The 23724-nt window shown below is 39.6% G+C and overlaps 1 protein-coding gene across 1 annotated transcript in view; it reads left to right on the top strand.

The window, feature by feature from the left end:
* DARS (aspartyl-tRNA synthetase) overlaps positions 1–23724 on the top strand; it is a 94454-nt gene that overhangs the window by 41225 nt on the left and 29505 nt on the right. Inside the window, 1 exon segment of the mRNA XM_006894444.1 lies at positions 23052–23154. Within this exon segment, the coding sequence (XP_006894506.1) occupies positions 23052–23154 (103 nt within the window).

The raw sequence follows: 23724 nt of genomic DNA, 5'->3' as shown, positions 1-23724 counted from the left end.
GATGGATTGACTCAGTGACTGGGGCAGTGGGAGTAGGTGTGTCAGACAATTAAATTGGCTCAAGATAGAGGACCATTCCGGGCTGTTGTACACAGGGCAGCTATGAATCAGTCAACTTGATGGCACATAACAACAACATGGATATTACTGATGGGGACAGTTCTTTATAAAATGAGTAGTAGTCAAACTCAGCCACCCCCACATTACATCTACTCCTTTACACCTTGTTCAGTAAGACAATATATAATGCTAAGGATGTGGAGAGATTGGAACTCCCATACACTCCTGGTGGGAATATGAAATGGTGCTACCACTGTGAAAAAAATGCCTTTTTCTCTTCCTTTAAAAGTTGGCAACAGAAATGCCATTTGATTCGGTAATATGTATATAAGTTGTGCTGTAGAGTTGGAACCAACTCATAGCTCACTGTCTAGTGGATTTTCAAAGGCTGTAAATCACACTAGAGAGAATTGTTTGTCTTTCTCCCTTGAACAGCTGTTGGATTCAAACTACCTGCATTTGGATTGGCAGCACAGCTCCTTACCGCTAGACTACCTACTGGGTATAGATCCCAAAGAAATAAAAGCTTCAGCACAAATTGACATACTCATGCCCATATTTATTGCAACATTTACAGTAGCAGAGAGTTGGAAACCACCAAAATATCTATTCATCAGTGGACAAATATCTAAAGAAACTGGTCTATTCACATAGTTGGAGTATTGTGAGCACCAAAGAAAAGATCAAGAATTTGTGAATCTTATGCACCATGAGTGAATATAGAACAAATGCTGAGTAACATGAGTCATAAAAGGACAATAATGGCAAAGACCACTAACATAAAAAGCCTAAGGAAGGTTTACACCTAGAACCATTCTAGGATGCTTAACAGAGATGGAGAGGGGAGCAAAAATTAGGTAAGTTGGGTGAAGGGAAAGGCAATATACAATAAAGATTTGATTATGCATTTTACTTAGATATATCAGTTGCAGCTATTGTTTATCAAATCTATGAATGATGGAAAATGCAATATGATTTTGAGTAAGATTTTTTTGCTTTATTTCAGTAATAGTTTCCAATTTGTTTTGGTTTCTCATTCCTATACATTTTGTTTGTTTTACAACCATGTAATTATTGTTCCATTAGATCATTCATAAACATTGATTAATTACAATGTCTATAATGTCAGCCACATAAATTGCCTTTCTCTTTACTCAGCTTACGTGGGGATTTTTTTGTTTTGGTGTTTGTGGGAGTTATTTTGCTTAGTTGGGTTTTTTTTGTTTTTTTTAAATTAATTTTTTTGAGTGAAGATTTACAAATCATATTTGTTTTTTCTTGTTTTGGTCTGTCAAATCAGATCCAACTGGCACCACAGGAGATTGCCCCTCCTTCTCCAGCAGAGCATCTGGTGGATTCGAACTGCACACCTTCGGGATTGCAGTGCAGCCTCTTGTCTCTAGGCCACCAGTGCTCCTTTCAAATCATGCTGATTTTTGCATACAGCTTTTCATAAGCTTTTTTGTTTTATAACTGTTCAAATAAATTACATAGGTATAGCTGAGTCTGACATTTGCTTACTTCACAAAGGAGAGCAGTCCCCATCAACAATATCCACAGTACAAAACCAATTCCCGTGTCAGACATGGCCTCTACATCCCACACCTACTGTTATGTGCCATGAAATTGAAAATAACTCATAGCTACCCTCTAGCACACTGGAGGAAATTACTCATATTTCTCCCACAGAACAGCTGGTCGATTCAAACCATTTGGTAGCCAACTTCTTATTAATCCACTGGAGTTCCCCTAAAGAGTCCAAAATCCATTGCAGTGTCCCAGTAGATCTCATAGAACCACACTCAAGAGTTACTAGCATTTATTAGGGAAGTTTGTAGGATTTATTAGGGAAGTCAGTCCAAACAGATTTTCACATGTGCTCACAGGCCCTTTATCATTCAGCTGCACCACTTAGGCAGGTGTTACAAATTGTGACCTCTCCCCTCAGCCTTCTAGCAACTTTGTGCAAAGGCCATGGCTCAAGCTCTGTGGACAGCAGTCTCCGTTCAGCTGTCTCATGTCAGTCTTGTTCTTGCCTGAGGCAGCTGCTGCTTTTGTGTAGATCTCTGTTTAACTGATCCAAGATTCTCTGGCCACAAAGGATACACACTGCATTCTCTTCCTCATCCTTGCTGGTGGTGAAATTCCCACCTTTGCTGCTGAAGTTGCTTGGTTTAAACTGGATGGAATGGGAGAGACTGACCAATTCCCTGATGTTCAGTTTATACAAACTGTTTCTGCTTCCCACCCTGTTATGAACAATAAATCCATAATACTATAATAACGTTAGTCTTCTTGTTGTTGTTGTTAGGTGCCAGTGAGTTGCCTGTGACTCAAATATTACCAAACTTTAAATTAACTCATTAAAAACAATCCCTTTGCTGTTAACCAGAAGGTCAACAGTTTGAATCCCAGTTCTTCTCTAGGAGGAAGATGAGGTGCTCTGCTTCCATAATGATTTACAGCCTTGGAACGCCTATGGGGCAGTTCTGCCTTCTTATCTAGGGCCACCATGAGTCAGAATCAACTTGATAGCAGTGGGTTTGGTTTAGGGCTAGCCGCTGTGGACCCAGCCTCACTTAGAGCATCTGGCCAGATAAAATAATACAGAGCATTGACAAAGAAGAGTGTGCATTTGGATAGACAGCTGGCAGTGTCTACTAACCTGGCTTATGTGGCGTGAACTGGAGAGATCTGGTAGCCTTCTGTGCTATTGAAAAGTCCAAAGACTGAAATAAGTTGTTTTGCTGAAAACAATTTTGTATTTCCTGAAGTTGGTATTACCTTCTCCCATCCTAAGTCATCCCCTCATTCTAAATGTTTTCTGATGTTGATATGGAACTTGACAATTCCGTACTTTTCCTCCACTCTGTCTTCATTTCCTCGATTTTCAATTCCAGTAGACTTTCTACTCTCTCTAAGGCATCATTTTTGTTCTTCGGCCTCCCATGCTTCTTAATCTCATAAAAACATTTTAGTCCTTTGGTCTCCCCTTGCAACTGCTGTCACTACACCCTTATTCCCTGTTCCCTTTGTCTCTTTACATCTCTTGCTGTACGTACACCTGACCTTGGGGGCTAACACCAGGGTTAAAAGAGGGTGTTGTGTTGCTCATGGAGCTATGATTAATTTCCATTCCCCAGGTATAGATTCACATCTCTATATTCATTGTTTCATCGAACTCTTCAGGAATTTTGCTCTTTATTCTTTAGTTTCTAAGCATAATTATAAAGAAAAAATTTGGAAAATAATTTATTATTATCACCTCTCTTTTGCTTAAAACAAAAATTCATGCAGGTATTTTTAGCTTACTCTACAAATGTGAACACAGAGGAAGCATGAGACCAATCAGATAAATATTTAGTAATACATTCTATTTGGAAAGCTAGCTGCTTAATTAGTAGGCCAATTAACCATCCATTCGCCAAGAAGCTTTGGTTTGAAACAGATACAAATATGTTTAAGAAAAAAACAATTTTTAAGTCCCATTTACCTTTATTTCTGTGTTGTTGTTATGTGCCATCGAGTCACTTGCAACTCATAGTGATACTATGTACAAGAGCTCTATACGCTCTTCTATCCTGTGCCAACCTAGCCATCTCAAACACACTTATTTCCACCTCTCTAGTCACAGAATCGATCCATCTCATCAAAGGGCTTCCTCTCCTTCACTTCCCCTCTACTCTGCCAAACATGATGTCCCTCTTCAAGGACCAGTCCCTCCTTGCAACATGCCCGAGATATGTCAGACAAAGCTTCAGAATCCTTGACTCCAGGGAGCATTCTGGCTCCACCCTCTCTAGGACAAACCTGTTTGTTCTCCTAGCAGTCCATGGTATATTCAACACTTCTCCAACACCACAGCCCAAAGGCATCAATTCTCTTTCTATCAACCCTAGTCACTGTCCAGCTCTCTGATGCATAGCACGTAATTGCAAAGACTGTAGCCCGGATCAGGCACACCTTAGTCTCCAGTCTGACATTGTTGCTCTGTACTCTTGAGAGGTCCCTCACAGCCAGCTTTCCCAGTGCAATTCGTCTCTTGATTTCCTGGCTGCTGTTACCAAGAAGGTTGACCGTGGAGCCAAGTAAACTAAAACTGTTATCTCAGTCTCTTCACCATCCATACTGATGCTGCCAATTGGCCCAGTGGTTAGAATCTTTGTTTTCTTGATGTTGAGCTTCAGTCCATATAGGAGGCTGTAGTCCTTGATCTTCTGCAGCAAGTGCTTCAGGTCCTCCTCAGTTTCAGCAAGCCCTCGGGCCAAGGAAATTTGCATCAGCACCTGGCTTCAAATGGAAGACAAGCGGTATTAACCCATGAGAAGGCAATCCTGGAATGGAAGTTGCACATTACAATTGTACTTAAGAACTTTAAATTGAAGTCAGATTGGCTGCATCATAAGAGATTCACAGCAGCATGATAGGTTCAGAATCACAGAAATCCTGATGGCTTGAGACTTAGGCTATCACATCAGGGGCTGGTCAATAGGAGACGGGTATTAAATGGTGTAGGCAAAAGGAGGAAGGTGTGGTGGTGTAGTAAGGAAGCATTGATGGGCTGTAACATTGAGTCTATTGGTCATTGTTATAACTGGGCAGTTGTCTTTCATCGGTTCTTTTCTGTGGAATGCTTGTCTGTCAGATACTATTATATATATTTAAAGATTGAGACAGACTAGGAAGAAGGATTGGCCATCCACTTCCGAAAAGACAGGCTTTCGAAATCCCTATGTACAGTAGAGCACACTTAGACTATCGCTTGGACTAGCAGACATGGCAATTGAGACTGAGATCTTAGAAACAAATATAAAAAAGGAACAGCTGTAAGCAGGCACTAGTGATTGGAACATGGACGTTGTTAAGAAAGAAATGGAACGCATAAATATTGACATACTAGGTATAGGTGAAATGAGATGGCTTGACAAGGGACGTTTTGAATCAGACGATTATATGTTTTACTATGGTGGGGATGAAAAGGTGAGAAAAAATGGGGTTGGTTTCATAATTGAAGTAATTTCTAGATTTTCTTTCTGTATTAAATCCTTGTTCATATGTTTAAATCTTGTTACTGTCAGCAGTAGGGCAGTACCTATGGACTATTTATTCTGTTTACCCTTTTAAAAGGACTACTCTAAGAGACTAGACATTTAAAACATGTAAACTCATATGTTAAAGTGAGAGAAATTATGGCATTTATATGTTAATTCCATGAGGGCTTATATTCCCTCTGGCCACATACCAGGTGGAAAAAACCAAGCCCTCCACGATTAAAAATATCAGATCAGATGACTCCAGCTGGGGTTCCCTAATCATCTAAAAGGCAAAATGTGGGATCCCTTTTAATATCTTAAGTAGGTAACTAACTTGGCATTTACTTTAGATATTAAATCTGAGTTGCTTTTTTAAAAATTTTATTTTATTGCCTAGATTGTACTGCTAGCAGACCCTGTGTTTTAGTATTTTCTTAAAAGCGACATTTGAGCTTAATATGGAGCTGTTTTTTTCCAAATTATCTGTCCTAGGAATATCCAATTCATCAATATACTAATCCAGGAAGTGGGCTCACTAATTGGGTTTAAGTGGGTGGGAGACCTGCACAGGACTCTTCAACACATTATTTTAATCAGTCTGTTGGAAAGGTCAATTTTCTTATGGTTGAATGCATATAAAAATGAAGCAGCTGAATGAGTTACACAGAGAGGTTGGCACATTTCATTCCCTAGAGAGCTTCTCTTCCCACCCCACCCCCAAAGAGCTTTAAGAACTGGTTCTTAATTGTATATGTCCAGAATGGCTTTAGGTCTTTAAATGAAATTTTTCTGAAAGTAGGAAGATGATATTCCTATCTAAGCTTGTTTTTTTTGGATCCCCATCTTAAATTGACTTTAATCATCAAATATTTAGTAGGCCATTTGGAGTTAACATGAAAATATTTTCTTTAATTTTTGTTTTGTTTTTTAACTTGGTGCCATTTTAGAGCGATCCAAGTAGTTTCTTTTTAGTTATGATTCAGTTGAAGGACTGATATTTTTTACGTGAACTTTGTAAGCAAACCAATATAAAATAAAAAAAAAATTTAAAGACTGATTTTTTTTTTAATCCTTTTCTTGTCAAAATTTAAAGGTCAGTGTTTATATGGCAAATTTGTTTTCCAAGCATTAATTACTACGCTGAGTGTCTTGTGGCATTAGGTGCAGTCCTTGCGATGTGTCAGCTCGCTTCACTGCCTTCCAAAGTGCCCTTTGTCTGGTTTCCCTCTCTCTCTGCCTTGTCGTCTTTGGTTTTGAGGAAATGTTGCACAATTATTCTCATATGATTGGAACATATTATTCACAGGTGGTTATTGTTGGTGGGTGCCATCAAGTTAGAGCTGACCCTCCGGTGGGTTTTCAGAGGCAGTAAATCGCATTGGAGGGGATTACCCATCCTTCTCATGCAGAGCAGCTGGTTGATTCAAACTACTTGCCTTTAGAAATTACAATACAGTTTCTTAACAATATGCCAGCAGGGTATTGTTTATTTCCTAGGCCTGCCCCTTGTTTAACTGAATGTCTCCATTTTAAATTAGAATATTGTCAGAGGGAAATAGTCTTGGGGGTTCCTCCTTTCTTTCAAACAAGGAAGCTATACATTTAGTCTTTGTCTTTCTTTCATCCCTCTCTTTTTTAAACGTTGACTTTTGTTCTAAGTATTTTACCTTTCTAACTGGGACCTTCTCTTGTCCTAGCCAGGGTAGTTGGTAGTAATAGCAAGGCACCATCTGGTCTCAGGTTAGTGGAGCCTGTGGTTTGTGTGAATCATTTGATCTTTTGACTAATTACTTCCTTGAATTGTTTTCTTTATTCCTCTGCTCTAAGCGAGAAGAAATGAATAGTCATTTCTTAGATGGTCATTTACAAGCTTTTACAACTCAAGGTGCCACTCACCAGACTAGATTGTAGACCATTATTTTTATAAACTGTTTTATCAGTCAGCCTGTATATCCCCTAAGAGTATATGTTCCTAAGCTTTCAAGTCCAGTAGTTCATCTTAAAGTCTCAGTAGTTTCTATAACTGTGCCACTTATGTATTCTGTTGCATATATGCGTGCACCACAACCTCTCTCATTCATATAAGTTATTATTTACCTGTGTATCCACTCACAAATTACTGGTGGTTTTTATTACTGTTATTGCAGAGTGAATATGTATATTGGGTTTTTATTTGCTGTTGAGTCAAGTACAACTCATAGTGGCTCTGTGAACAACAGATCTAAACTCTGACCTATCCTGTGTCATCCTCATCATCTCTGGCATACCTGAGCCCAGTAACTGAAGTCACTGTTTCCTATCACCTAGTTGAGAGCCTTCCTCTCCTTCATCATCCCTAGCAGGATGTTCCTTTCCAACGAATAGCCCGTTCTGGCACATGCCCAGATTATGTGATAGGAAGCTTTGCCATTCTTGTCTGTGAGGAGCTCTCCATATAATTTGTCTCCAAGACATAACCATCTTTACTTTTCACAGTCCATGAGATATTCATTACTCTTCTCCAACACCACAACTCAAAGGCATCAGTTCTTCTTCTGTCATCCATTTTCTTTGTCCAGCTCTCAGACTTGCATAGCAAGTGATTAAAGAGACCATGGCCTACATCAGGCACATCTTAGTCTTCAGACTGACATCATTGCTTCTCAATACTTTGGAGAGGTCCCTGACTGCAGATTTTCCCAATCTATCACATCTTTTGATTTCTTGACCACTTGGGCCAAAGATGTTGATCAAGTAAGATGAAGTTACTGACAATATTTTTCTCCATCTGTCATGATGTTGCCTTTTGACCTAGGGGTGAGGAGTTTTGTCCTCTTGATGCTACCACATCACCAGGGAGAAGTACATACCTGCCTACCAACCAGACCCCTAACTACTCTGGATTTTGTGCTGCCACCTCTCTGAAGGAGCCCCTACTGCCAGCACCATGATATCTATATGTTTGCTTAGGTTTTTTGTTGTTGTTGTTGTTGTTGTTGTTGGGTTTTTTTTGTTAGTGGTGGTTTGCTCTTAGATGTATACTGAGTTGTCTGTTAGTTTCTTGTATCTTCTTGCTCTTAATAGCTCAGATAGGTTTGTTTGCTTGTTTATCATCAGCTCTTATGGATCCAGCGCTTGTGTATCAGATGATGTACTAAAGCGGAGCTCCCAGATTAAGACATACTAGGAAAAAGGATTGGCCGACCATTTCTGAAATAGCAGGCTTTTGAAAACCCTGTGCACTTGCAGATAGTGCCTTCTCTTCTTAAATACCCTCAGTGTCTTTTGCCTTGGGCACATTGTACTGACTTCCCCATATCCTGTGTTGCCTTTTCTTTTACCAGCCAGAACCCATGTGTACTGATGAGTTAATAATTTTTTCCACAGTAGTTGTACCATTTTTCAGTCTCACCGGCAATGTAAAAGAATTCCCATTTCCCGATCAGGTATTTGTTCCATTTTTGCCTTGGTGTCATTACTGCCAGAGTAAGATGGTATCATTATAATTTTGGTTTTTATGTCTGGTGGCTAATGAGAAGTATCTTTTCATTTATTTGTTAGTCACCTAAATGTTTTTTGTAAAGTGTCTGTTCATGTCCTTCTGTCTCTTTTTAAAATGGACTTTTTGTCTTTTTCTTGTTGAGATATTGTCATTTTCTTAACATTTTTAGAGAGTAGACCTCTGTAAGATATGTTGTTGTAAAAAAAACAGTTCTCAATTACCATTTTTTCTTTTGATAAAGCCTTAGTAACCATTAAAAATGCAACTCAATGTCAAGTCAGAACAAACTCATAGCTGACCCTCCAGCAGGTTTTCCAGGGCACCTGGAGGAGATTATCCATCTTCCCTCTGAGGATCAGCTGGTGAATTCCATTTGCCTTTGCATTGACATCGCAACTCCTTAACCACTAGGCCACCTCAAATAGCCTTATGTGTTTCATTTTAGAAGGTCCCAGATACCTAGTTTATATTCCACTGTTGTGGTTTGGCCTATGTTTGATAGTCTAATTATGCAATCTAGTTAGGGTTCCTAAAATTGTCCCTATGTTGTTCTTCCCTGAACTTTTTTGCTATATATTTTACATTAGGTCTTTGTTGCATTTTGAGTTAGTTTTTGCATATGTTGTGAGGCATGAATCCTATGTCACTTTTTTGGCCATGGTTATATGGTTTTATCATGAATCTTTATTAAAAGACTGTCTTTTCTTCATTTAATTGTTTTTGGCCCTGTGTTGAAGATCAGCTATCCATTGGTAAATGGATTTATCTCTGCATTCTCAGTTCTGTTCCATTGGTTGTGTATCTGTATTGATGATATCAATATCAGTACAATCAGTACTATAACTGTATATTAGGCTTTGAGGTTGGAAAATTTGAGAATTTCTGCTGTATTCTTCTTTACTAATATTTTGCTTAACCAATCTGATGGTTTCTTTTAAATGGAAGGCCTGAAGGTCTTTTTATACTATTACAGAATAAAAATACTATCACTGCCAGTTTCTTACATTAAAAAACAAGTGTTATCGTTACTGCAATAAAGGGCTTGAATTAATGTGAACAGCAATTTTAAAGTTAAAAATTTTACTATGCTAATATTTAAATAATATAGCACTTCCAAACAGAAAGATTTGAAGATAAAGCTTATTTGGTAGTGGTGTTTATATCCATATTTTCTGTTTTAATCATTGTGGCTTGGTGATTTATTGATAACTGGTGAGTCATAAGGATGTTTGTCACTTCAGTGAGTCACCTAGCTGCATACCAGTTTGGGCTTTTTGCTTTCATTCTACATCTTTTGCCTAAAAATACTATTTTATGGCCAAGGTCACTGGTCCAGTAGAGACTTGTGGAATCCCAAGGATTGTAGTCCTTACTCACCTTTCAAAGCTATAACAGAACTCACCCCTGTGCTCAGTTTTCGGACAGATAGAACAGTAGGGTGAACAGTAACACCAGGACCACACACACTCCCTAAAGTAGTGAGCCACGTAGGACCAAAAGGAGAGCCTCTGCCCAGGGATAGGGCTTAGGCGGCAGGAAAGGACAGGACAGGAGAGAGAAAAGTGGAAAGAGGGTGGTCACATTGTAAGCATTGTAATTAATGTCATTTAGCAAAATGTATACAAATAGTTGAATGGAAAAACCAGCTAGCTTTGCAAACTTTTCACTCAAATCACAATTTAAAAGGGAAATTTAAAAAATTGGAATTTTGCTGTTTGGTAAGTTAAAATTTCAGTTTACCCCATTTACTCTTATATTTGGGAAATAGAATTACTCAGAAGGCTCGTGTTAGAGAACTATTCCTTGGCTCCTACTTGTATCTGGCAAGATTTACACAGTGACTGCGGCAGTGGACTTGAGCATGGGCATGACAGAGGTCATCAGGATGTCAATCTACAGCTCATAGGGTCTCTATGAATGGAGTAATCTAATAACAACACCAGGCCTAGACACTCTATCTAGAATGTGTAGATAACAATAGACAGACAGACAGATGGACGTCATATGTATATGTTGTTGTTTGTGTCGTCAAGTCACTTACAACTCATAGCGACCCTCTGTACAACATCCCTTAAACCCTGCCCTATCCTGTGCCAATCTCATTGTCTCTGACACACCTACCCTCATTACCCAAGTCACTGAATCAATCCAGCTCATCAAGGGTCTTCCTCTCCTGTGCTGTCCCTTCACCCTCCTAAGCATGTCGTCCCTCTTCAAGGACTTGTCCCTCCTTGCAGCATGTCCACAGTATGTCAGACAAAATTTCAGAATCCTTGCCTCCAAGGAGCAGCCTGGTTTCACCCTCTCCAGGACAAATCTGTTCATTTTCTTAGCATCTATGGTATATTCAACATTCTACTCAAACACCACAACTCAAAGACATTAATTCTATCATCCCTAGGCATTGTCCAGCTCTATGATGCATAGCAAGTGATTGCAAAGACCATGGCATGTATCAGGCGCATCTTAGTCTCCAGACTGACATCGTTGCTTTACAATACTTTAGAGAGGTCTCTTTCCCATCGCCATATGTCTTTTCATTTCCTGGCTTCTGGTGCCAAGAGTGTTGACTGTGGAGCTAAACAAATTAAAACTGAACAATATCAATCTCTTCACCATCCATCATGATTCTGCCAATTCGCCCAGTGGTGAGAATATTTGTTTTCTTTTTTTATGATTAAATTTTTTTAATTAATTTTAATGAAAGTTTACAGAGACTTAGAGTTTTCAATCATTCATTGTTGCACTTTTCTCACTGGCCACCTCCCCCCCAATTCACTCTTCTTGAAAAGTAAAAGAAAAACTCTGTGCAGCCTTCATTCTGGACTCCTGTCGTGACAATAACACCCAATCATATAGCCCTTTTAAACAGTTTTCTCCCTTTTTCTGTTTCAATGCAGTATACGTCATTCCTCCCCTCCTTCTCCGCCTTCCCTCAACCCCGATGTCAGTTCCGTTTTACAACAGTGCCCCTATGCAATATTTGTCCTTTTGTGACTGAGATATTTCACTCGGCATAATGTCCTCCAGGGTCATCCATTTTGCATAATATTTCATGAGTTCCTTGTTTTTCAATGTTGCATAGTATTCCATTGTATGAATATACCAGAGCTTTTCTATCCATTTATTTGTTGATGTGGGAATCTTTGTTTTCTTGATATTGAGCCTCAACCATATTGCAGACTGCAGTCCCTGACCTTCCACAGCAAGCGCTTCAGGTCCTCCTCAGTTTCAGCAAGCAGGGTTGTGTCATCTGCATTACACAGATTGTTGATGATTCTTCCTCCAATCCTGATGCCCCATTTCTTCTCATAGAGCCCAGCCTCCCGGATTATCTGTTCTGCATAAAGATTGAGAAGGTACAGAGATAGAATAAATCCCTGGCGTACACCCTTCCCAGTTTTGAACCATGCAGTGTTTTCTTGCTCTGTTCTGACGACTGCCTCCTGGTCCAAGTATAGGTTTTGTGTGAGCATGATCAAGTGTTCTGGGATTCCCATTCTTCTCAGAGTCAGCCACCGTTTACAGTTTGTTGTGATCCACACAGTCAAATGCCTTTGCATAAACAATGAAACAAAGATAGACATTCTTCTGATACGCCCTGCTCTCAGACAAGATCCCTCTAACATTAGCTACAATATCTCTAGTACCACAACCCCATCTAAACCCCACCTGCACTTCTGGTGGTTCTCTGTTGATGTCCTGTTCCAGTCGTTTTTGGATTATAGAATCTTGCTTGCATGTGATATTAATAATATTGTTCGATAATTTCACACTCTGTGGGATCACCTTTCTTTGGAATGGGAACAAATATAGATCTCTTCCAGTCATTTGGCCAAGTGCTTGTTCTCCAGATTTCTTGGTGCAATTTGGTGAGTACATCTAGGGCAGCATCTGTTAGTTGAAATACGTCAGTTGGTTTACCATCAATTCCTGGGGCCTTATTTTTAGCCAGTTCTTTCAAAGCAGTTTGAACTTCTTCATCACCACAGGCTTGCTCATATATTGTTTCATTAAATTTTTCTGTGCCTTCCAATTCCTTTTGGTATAATGATTCTGTATACTCTTTCCATCTTCTTTTCATACTTGCAGGATCATTTCATATTCTACCCAAAGCATCCTTAAGTATTGAACCTCGAGGCTTGGATTTCTTCTTCAGTTCCTTGAGCTTAAGAAATGCTGAGGAAATTCAGTCCCTTTGATTTTCTGACTCCAGCTCTTTACTTTGTCTTGCCGTGCTGCCCTTTGAAATTTTCTGTTCTCGGCGTTCTAGTGCACTATTCCAAGTCTCTTCTGACATCCATTTTGATCTTTTCTTCCTCCTCTGTCTTTGCAATGACTTTTGCACTCTTCCTGAATGATATTCTTGATATCTTCTCATAACTCATCTGATCTTCTTCACTCATTAGCATTCAAGGCCTCAAACCTGTTCCTGAGATTGTTCTGAAATTCAGATGGGATAGACTCAAGGTCATATTTTGGTTCCTGTGGACTTGATGTATTTGCAATGAATAAATCATTGATTGTGCAAAATTGTATCATCCTATCTCCAGCTTCATTCACCAAGTCCATGCTTTCTAACTACTTATCCTTCTTCTCTGTTCCCAACTTTTGCATTCCAGTCACCCATTATTATTAATGCATCTTGATTGCATGTTCAGTCGATCTCTGACTGCAGAAGTTGGTAGATATATAAAAATATGGGGAGGAGGTATATATATCTATCTTGTTGTTGATTGCCTTCCAGTCGAGCATGAACTCATAGCGACCCCATGTACATCACTCTATAATCATTGACATTTATCAGAATTCATAGAGTTTCCAGAGGCATGTTATTTAGGAATTGGATGCTTCTCCTGTTCCAAACCTGTCACAGTATGTTGCTGTTGTTAATGTGCCATTAAGTCGCCTGCAATGTATAGCGACCCTATGTACAGCAGCTCTTCCCTGTCCTAAGCCAGTCTCACTAATTCCAGCACACCATACCCATTGCTCCACTTACTGTATCAATCCATCTCATCAGGGATCTTTCTCTCCAGCTCTGTCCATCGACCCTTCTCAAAGGACCAATCTCTCCTGGCCACATGCCCAAAGTAAGTGAGGCAGAGCTTCAAAATCCTAGCTTCCAAAGAAAAATTTAATTTTACCCTCTCCAAGACAGACCTATTTGTTTTCTTGGCAGTCCATGGTTCAAGACTCTTCTCCAGAACCACAACTCAGTCATCTATTCTTCTGTCATCCTTAATCATTATCATTATTCAACTCTCTGAAGCATAACAAGTAATTGAGAAGACCATGTCCTGTATTAGGCGCACCTTTTTATCTAGACTGACATCGTTGCTCTTTAGCACTATGGAAAGGTCCATGACAGCATATTTTTCCAAAGCAATTCGTGATTTCCTGACTCTTGGTGTTTAGAGGGAGAATATATACATAAATATAGATATAAATACAGGTAAAGATAAATACATAGAGAAAACAAAGATAGTAGTTGCATGCAGCGAGATGTGTGTATGGGTGCTGCAGTAAGAGTATATGTTACCTGTCATTGAGGCTCAGAGTCTCTGGGTGCCCTTTGAGCATCCATGTGGGTAAGTTGGGGCCCTAGGCTAGCTCAGTGCCTGTACTGAGGTTGCAGCTCTTTGACAGTATACCTACATGGTCTCTATTTCTCTGTTGGAACAAGATGCTTCTCTACTGAAGGAGAGGCTACTGCATTCAGCCCTGTTCAGTTCAACATTTGTCTTGAAAACTCAAAGAAGTACTTAAAAAGTAGACCTAAAACCTGACGCTTCATGGTATTCTTCTAAGTAATGACTTCATGTTTTATCTTGAGGCTGTCAACAACAGCAATATCCCAGGATGTAGCAGCATTGCTGGAGAAGGTGGTTTGTATTTTTCTAGGGCATTTTGAAAACGGCAAAAGACCTATAAGTTTGTATTTCTTTATCTTATGGATCAGCTTCTGAGTTTGAACCACTGACCTTTCAGTTAGCAACAGAGCTCTTAAACTGCTCAGCCACAAAGACACCTCCTTCTCCTCCCCCTTTTAAATGTCTCTTTTATTTTTTTCTCTTAAATTTTTTTTAAAAAAGTTTATTTTATTATTTGTGTGTGTGTGTGTGTGTGTGTGTACCGTCAAATCACATCTGCCTGGTACAGGCGGAAATTGCCCCTCCTTTGCCAGCAGAGTGTCTGGTGGATTCAAACCGTGCACCTCTGGATTGTAGTGCAGCTTCTTGCCATTAGGCCACCAGAGCTCCCCTCTCTTAAATTTCTTAAGCTAAAGAGGGAATAGGGAGCTCCAGTGGCCAAGTTTGTAGGGAATGTGCTGCAATCTAAAGGCATGTAGTTCAAGTTCACCAGCTGCTACATAGAAAGATAGTCTTCTCCCATGCAACTTTAAGCCTCTGAAAACCCCGTAGAGTCAGTGATGAATTCGTTCCAGCTAATTAGCACAACAAAAAAGGTAGTACTGATCAGCCGTTGCCTCAGAGATAATCTATTACTCGATTCTTCAGAATGCAGTGTAAGGTAATGGTAAGCAGTGATTTCTTGCTTATACACCTGTGGGTCAGCAGTATTCACAGTAGCTGGGAGGGTCCAATCTACCCGCTTGTTCCCCATGCCTACTCATCCCCACTACTCATCTGGTGGTGAGCGGTGTCTTCTCTCCACGGTCAGGCTCTACCTCATGCTGATGCCATTTTTTATCTGGAACCAGAAACTCTGAGAGCATTCTTCCTAGAGTCTGCAACCAGTTCCATACCTGACCTGCCATCAGCCCCTAGATTAATGGGGGCAGCACCTCTGATCAGAACCCTTTTCTCTTACTGAACACCCTTACCTGGCACACTCCTCAACCACATTTGTCCGCAATGGGACATGTCACATTGGCAGTCACTATCTTTTTATGCTAGCCATCTCTGACTGGGAACCCTTCCTGGGCTGGCAAAGACACCATCTCTAACTAGACCGACTAGCCTAGGCTCCTCTGAGACCAGCAGAAACTGTGCCTGATTCTGTGTGCTTAACTCCTAAGTCCACCCTTGACACACCCTAGACCAGAAGAGCTGCTACCCAGGAACTGGTTCACCTTGAAATTCTGACCTGGAAAACTCCAACTCCAACCTTCTGCTGAGTGACAGATACACTGTCCCAGGCCAGAATGTTTGTTTCCTGTTTCCCACAATATGCATGTTTGTTTTATATCTGTATGCTTACTTGTTTTATAGTCTGTTCTTATGGATACAGTACTTGTCTTGTCAGTTTGCTGCTCTGGGGATGACTTGTGTAACGCAGGAAGCTATGCTACCAGTATTTTGAGTACCAGTATGATGGACAGCTTTCAGCAGAGTTTTTAAACTAAGATGCAGAACTGGTTGTCCACTTCTGGAGTCAGCAATTTGTTGGAGATGTCTTAATAATTGGTGAATGGAATACAAAAGTTGGAAACAAGTAGGACTAGTGGTTGGAAAAATGAACTTGGTGACTTTTGGTTGGTTGAGGTTTTGTTTTTCCCTTTGAGAGGAGAGAGGTATTAAAGAATAAAGAATCATGCATCAAAGAGTTATTTTAGACAGTAATGTACTTTGAAACAGTTCTTTGAAGCTGTTTTATATACTCTTCCTTTTAAGTAAAGATGTGTTGTTGATTGCAATTGTCGTTGATTCCTGTTCACAGCAATCCTAATCTAAGCAGACTACAACTGCTCCCTGTAGTTCTCAAGGCTGTGACCTTGTGAAGCAGATCATCAGATCAGAACTGTTTTCCAAAGCACCACAGGATGAGTTCCATCTACCAGCCTCTCAGAAAAGTTTTTGTCTCTCTCTGTGTGTGTGTGTGTGTGTGTGAGAGAGAGAGAGAGAGAGAGAGAGAGAGAAGGTGAGAGAGAGAGAGAGATATCATAGCAGACCCTACAGCAGATTTTAAGAGGCTTTAAATTGCCTGGGAGGAAATAGCCCCTATTTATCCCAAGGAATAGCCACACAACTTCTTCCTTACCCCTATGCCACCAGTGTTCCAGACTGTGGAGTACTTAAGTGATTGCTCCACTCAGGGAATCAGGCAAAGACTATTACATATATTAACATCTTTTTTTTTTTCCCCTATAATTATATTTTATTAATTTTCATAAACATTTACAGAGATTTTGGGCTTCCACTCATTCATTGTTGCACTATTCTCTCTACCCTCCTCCCAGTTTGTTCTTGTCCAAATGCCACAGTGCTTGTCAAAGCCAGTTCTGATTAATCTTCTTTGTCAGTGTATCCTTTGCCATTCCATATCACTCCTCCCTGAGAGAGACTTCACCCTGAGTCATAAGGAAAAGGGGACGGCGTATTCTCTTAGCTACTTCCTGCTGAAAAGGGACGCTGTGGGTTTCAGGGTGAAGATCTTCTCTCACTACTCTAAAGGGCCCCTTTGGCAGTAGGAAACACATAGACATAAATGGAGATTGATTTTGGAATTCAGATGCACTCTTATTGATTGTGCTTGGCTGTACATGTACATATCCTTGAAGATGTATCATGGGGGTGTTGCAACCTAGAAGACACAAATTTGACTAACAAGTTATAAGTACATGAGTCCAAAAATTATGGAAAAGTAAAAGAAAAGATTCTTTCATTGTTTTACAAACCCTCCCCCAGGTCCCCTCCACCATGCAGCCCTCGCTCTAGTCTCCAAGGACAGAAGACCTTCATCATGAACATCTGTTACTGTGGAAAGTTATAAAGTGACTACCACTTTTTTGTGGCAGTATTTCAGTAGTCAGCTGTTAACAATACAAGGGTATGCCCACTTCTAATAATTCTTCCCAATGTTTCTAAAGCTTCCTGCTTGTTAGGAGCTATAGAAATGAAACCTGATCATTAAGCTTGACAAAACAGCAGATAAAGTATCATGAAATTCTTAGTGAAAGACCCTAAATCGTCAAGTGTATATGTACTTATGTTGGAAACAGGGGATCCTAGTCTTTCCAGTAACTAGGCACTACCTCTCTTTCCCTGAAGATGCATGTTTTATAATTCCATGAGTTATTAATAATTTAAAAAAAGCCCACAACAACCCACCTTTTTAGCCAATTCAGAATATTTTTTACAAAATGCTTTTTATGGTACTTTTTACAATTTCATTTTATAAAGACAATTTTTATTAGAACTGAACTATTGAATTGATGTTGGTACCAATGATCCTAACAGATCACATGAAATCTGTTGTGCTTATTAGTGAGAGCATTTTTAATAGTGTTCTTGTTGTTATGTGTCATCAAGTTGCTTGTGACTCATAGCAACAGCTCTGAACCCTGCTCTATCTTGAGCCAATTTCATTGTCTGTGGCACACAACTGGGACAGTGGGGGTTGGTGTGTCAGAATTAGTGAGACTGGCTTAGGACAGGGCAGGGGTCAGTGCTGCTTTATATAGGGTTGCTATGGGTAGCTGGCAACTCGATGGCACATAACAACAACAACTGGCACACCTACCCCCATTACCCCAGTCACTGAATCAATCCATCTCATACTGGGTCTTCCTCTCTTGCTCGGTCCCTCCACCCTTCCAAGCATATCATGGCCTTCATGAAGGACTGGTCCCTCCTGGCCACATGCCCAAAGTATGTGAAACAGATCTTCAAAATCCTAGCCTGCAAAGAAAGACTTGGTTTCACCCTCTCCAAGACAGACCTGTTTATTTTCTTATCAGTCCATGGTATGTTCAATACTCTTCTCTAGCACCACAACTCAAAGGCTTCTTCTGTCAACCCTAGTCTTTTTCCAGCTCTCTCATGCATAGCAGGTAATTGTGAAGACCGTGGCCTGAATCACACTCATTAGCCTCTAGACTGACATCATTGCTCTCCAGTACTCTGGGTAGGTCCTAACAACAGATTTTCCCAGTGCAAAGCATCTTTTGATTATTTCTTGACTTCTGGTACCAACAATGTTAATTGTGGGGCTAAGCAAGCTGAAGCTATTAACAGTCTCAGTCTATTCTCTATCATTATGCTGCCAATCATTCCAGTAGTGAGAATCTTTGTTTTCTTGAAGTTGAGCTTCAGTCCGTATTGAAGGCTGTAGTTATTGACTTTCTGCACCAAATGCCTTAGGTCCTCCTCATTTTCAGCAAGCAAAGTTGTGTCTTCCACCAATCCTGATGCCTCATCATTCTTCATAAAGTCCGTCTGTACCAGTTCATCTAATTTGTAGAGTAAGTGATTAATATGGAAGGTCAGGAATGTGATTGGAGAATGAAAGAGTTATAAAAACACAGTGGAAGTGATGGTGGTTTTCTTGAGGGGAGAGGTAGACATAATACAAGTAGTGACTTAGCTCTTAGAAAGATGTGTTTAACTTCATCCATTTCTCTTAAAATCAGATAATTCCCAAGAGTTATCTGCTCCCTACCACGGATGGATTTTTCCTGATATATCCCCTATAACGTCCCCAGGCTTTGGTTTCTGATTAGCTATAACCCTTTTTCACAGTATGGTCAGAGTGGCATATTAGTTTTTAAATGTAAAACTTATGAAATCTTGATAAAGTCTCTTTTGATAGTAGTCAGGCTATTGTCTATATAAACACATTTTCAAGCATTTTAACACAGTCCCTGTTGAAATCCTGTTAAAAAGCCTGTGTGATCAGAGTGGCAATTTTTCCTCCTACTGAGAGTACCTTATCAAAGTTTCTGTCATATCCTTGTAAGGTAGTCACCTCTGGTTGATGGTGATTTTTGTTTTTAATCTAATTTATGTTTGTGTGTATGTATACATATTTATACACTCTTAAAGGAGATAAAGATTCTCACCACTGGGCCAATTGGCAGCACCATGATAGATGAAGAAGAGATTAAAGTTGTTAACAGTTTCCATTTGCTCAGATCCACAGTTAACACTCTTGGTACTAGTAGACAGGACATCAAAAGATTAATTGCTGCAGGGAAAGCTACTGTTAGGGATGTCTCCAAAGTGCTAAAGAGCAATGCTGTCAGCCTGGAAACTAAGGTGCCCCAATTCAGGCCCTGTTCTTCACGATTACTTACTATGCATCAGAGAGCTGGACAGTGACCAAAGATGCCTTTGAGTTGTGATGCTAGAGAAGAGTATTGAACGTACCATGGACTGCCAAGAGAACAAACAGATTTATCCTGTAGAGGGTGAAATCAGTCTGCTCCTTGGAGGCAAGGGTTTTGAAGCTCCATGTCACATATTTTGGGCAGGTGGCCAGGATGGACCAGTCCTGAAGAACATCATCATGCTTGAAAGGGTATAAAGACAGCACAGAGGAGGGAGATCTCATTTGAGGTAGAGCGACACAATAACTGGGGTAACAGGAGTAGGTGTTCGAGACAATAAGACTGGCTCAGGATAGAGCATAGTTTAGAACTATTGTAGGGTCACTATGAGACGTAGGCAACTCAAAGGCACACCAAAACAACAACATATTTACATATATGTGTGCTTGTCTCAAATCTCCATAGATCGCCAGACACAAAGAAGGTACAATTAAATAAAGTGAATATTACAATTACTTTACTCCTTCAGTAGGAAACTCGGGTGGTGTCGTCTGTAGGGACTTAAGGTTCTAAACCAAACACAGGTCTCTGGCAGTTGGAATCTTTCAGCAGCCCCATGGAAGAAAGATGAACAGTCTCCTCCCACGTGATTTACAGCCTCCGAAAACCCAGCGACAGGTCAGCTATCAATCAATTCCGACTTAACAGCAGTAAGGAAGAGAGACTGCTAATTTACAGACCAGTTTTTAATAGGTTAGCATGACCCCATCTTAAGTTGGCTGTTTTTAAAAATACTTGTGTAGCTGAATGAGGGGAATGATTTTAAAAAATGATTGTCATTTTGTAGTCTAGTTGATCGAGTATTTTTGCACATGTTTCCTTTGAATTGGCACCAACGCCTAGCTGACCTTCCAGTGGGTTTTCAGAGGTTGTACATCACACAGGAGAATGCTTATCTTTATTCCTTGTTGCAGTTGGTGAATTCAAGTACATTTACTTGTGAGTTAGCTGTGTCCACTAGGCCACCAGAGCCAAAGTAAAGAAAATACTAAGGATTTGTTTAAAATGCCCTAGTGGCTTCATATATGATAATGGTTAACCTAAAGATCCTGGTTTGAACCCACCAATGGCACCTTGAAAACCCCACAGGGCATTTCTACTCTGTCCTGTAAGTTTATAATGAGTCAGAAATTACTCCTTGGAAGTAGGATTAGGACAGGCCTAGTTTCACAGTTCTGGTCCTCAATAAGAGGAATCATCTGGCACCTGAGAGAAGAGGAGAAAAAGTTATTTATTTAAAGAATAATCAATGCCTTTGAGTTGTGGTGCTGGAGAAAAGCATTGAACGTACCATGGACTGGCAGGAGAACGAACAGGTCTGTATTGGAAAGGATGAAGCCACATGCTCCTTGGATGCAAGGGATTTGAAACTCTGTCTCACATACTTTGGGTATACTGCCAAGGGACCAGTCCTTGGAGAAGGATATCACACTTGGAAGGGTGGAGGAACAGCACAAGATAGGAAGACTCCAAATGAGATGGATTGACTCAGTGCCAGGGCAGTGGAGGTTGATGTGTTGGAAACAGTGAAACTGGCTCAGAATAGGGCAGGATTTTGTACATAGGGTTGCTATGAATCATGGGTGATGCAATGGTACATAACAATAACAATTAGACTTATAGCAGCTTTGGACAAAAGTGTCTTTTACCATAATCCAGCTTCATTCTGAAAGGGCACTAGCTTGTCCTTAGTAGAAATACTTAATGTGAGTTGACTAGACAAAGGCTGACAGAAGATTTGGAGGGCCAGCAAAGGCCTTCTTGGGATTGGAAGAGAATGGGACGTGTGGACTAAGAAGGCCAGGGACATAGCTATACTACAATGAGGTGGAAGTCTGGGTAGGGCAGTCAGGACAGGTTAGTGCAAAAGAGGGAAATTTCCATATGAAAACATGCAGAGTAAGCAAACATTTAATAGGAAGTATGAACCATATATATACTCAGGTTTCAAGTTTATTCATGCAAATTGGTGAAACAGCTGGGGAGTGGTGGTCAAGCTGACGGAGATTTGAAATCACTAGACTGCAAAGACCAGAAAACCATTTCAGCAGTAAACTGAAGCTTCTTGACCCCTTCAGGCCTCAGAATACATAACTTTATGTTAGCTCTCACTAACTACTTTTTCCCCATAATAAGATCTGAGCTGCTTCAGTACCCACGATTTTCACTGGGTGTTAAACAATAGCTCTCTAGTAAAAAGATCTTAGGAGAGTTGCAAGATAAGTGTGTAAGTGTATACGGTTCACGTTCCTTTTTAAAGTTAGTTAACCAGAGATACATTACAGAATTCTAGACAGTGTAACAAAGTAGAGTGAACTTCTTCCTTCTTAACCTCTCCCCACTTCACTTATCATTTTCACTATGACCCTTTCTCAGGCCTGACTGAATGTTCATTGAAATGGAGTGGAGTATCCTTTTGTGTAAAATAAACACTGAGTTCTAAAATCTTATAGAAGCAGTGATTTCAATAGCAACAGTTTTTCCTGTAAAAGTTAAATCTTGTTCTTTTCCCAAATATATTGTAGCACAATCAATACATGAGTATACACCAGAAAAATCATGAATACATTTTGTATTGGACTAAGTACTTTAGATTATACCTATCCTCCTTAGTTATATACCAACTATCCAATAACAATCAATTGATACAGTTAAGTATTCCATAAGTTTATACCTGTCTTTCTTAGTTACATACCAGCTATCTAATGTCAGTTGGTAAAGTTAAGTATTCCATAAGTTTATGTTTCAGAATTTGAGTGTCCTTTGTTTAAAACTCAAAATTTGTTATGCAAATTTCCCAGGAGATGGATTTATTTTACACTTAGTGTATATTAAGCTTCGTGTAAGCATTCTTTATCCATTCCAGTAGGCTGTCCATTGTGAAACTCAGTGACAGAGTGTAACCAGAAAGTATATGCAATAAGAATTTAGTGGCAAAACCATACCTTAGTGTCCTCTGATAACCTTGAAATGTTTTCAGATGATATGTTAGCCTGTTATTTAATTCTACGTACCAATAATTGCATTTATTGAGGCCAGTATGTCTAGTTAGAGAAAATGCTAATCTAAATAAATATGAAATGGAGGGAAATGTTCTTTAATAAATAATTAAAAGACCCTTTCTCAGTTTTCAAAATTCAGTACTTGTACTGTAGCTTTTTATGTCCAGAGTCTTTTTCTCAGTGATACCTAAATTATGGCATCTAAAAAAAATCATCTCTTCAATGAATCTCACGAAGTGTGCTACATAATAGCTTATTGTAAGTAGTTTAAATAGACTCTCTCAAGTGGCTTAGTATATTAAAGAAGAGTTTAATATATTCAGCTTTACTGCTGAAACACCCAATGAGTTCTGACACTCTGATGAGATGACTCAAGTTGGGATTTCTTTTTCCTTTTTTGACAGCATCAACAAAGAGAGTATCGTGGATATAGAAGGTGTTGTGAGAAAAGTAAATCAGAAAATTGGAAGCTGTACACAGCAAGATATTGAGTTACATGTTCAAAAGGTAATTTTTTAAAAAATATATATCTTATCTATGTACAGAAATAGATTTGAATGGTTTTAAAAACTTTTCATGTCACATCTTTGTGTTCTGAATCACTGGAGTTAATATAATGCACTGAGATGTATACATTAATTACTGAATCAATGATTTGTCTTATATAACAGACCACCTCAATATGTGTAGCTTAATACACCATTTATTTGTTCATGATTCTGAGTTGGGCCATTGAGGCTAGGTTCATCTTGAGTGGTGCATCTCTGCTCTGTGTGACATTCGTACTCCACATGACATCCAGGGACCTTTCTCCCTGTGGTCTGTCACCCTGCAGGCTAGTAGCCGAGGCTTTTCATATGGTTCTAGTAGAGTTCCCATCAACACAAAAAGAAAGCCCTAATAAAAAGACATTTTCTCGAGCTTACTAAAAACGTCATTGGCCAAACAAATCACATAGCAGAAATCAGCTTTAGCGGGGAGGAAAATAGATTTAATCTCTTAATGAAAGGAGAGACAGCATCATTGTAATGGGATGTGCAGACAGATACTGGGGGAATTATTACAGCCATTTGGCAA

The sequence above is a fragment of the Elephantulus edwardii genome, unplaced genomic scaffold (assembly GCF_000299155.1).
Source record: "Elephantulus edwardii isolate Elephantulus edwardi_28Jun2011 unplaced genomic scaffold, EleEdw1.0 scaffold00143, whole genome shotgun sequence".
Taxonomy (NCBI): domain Eukaryota; kingdom Metazoa; phylum Chordata; class Mammalia; order Macroscelidea; family Macroscelididae; genus Elephantulus; species Elephantulus edwardii.
This window is presented reverse-complemented; position numbering and strand designations above follow the sequence as displayed.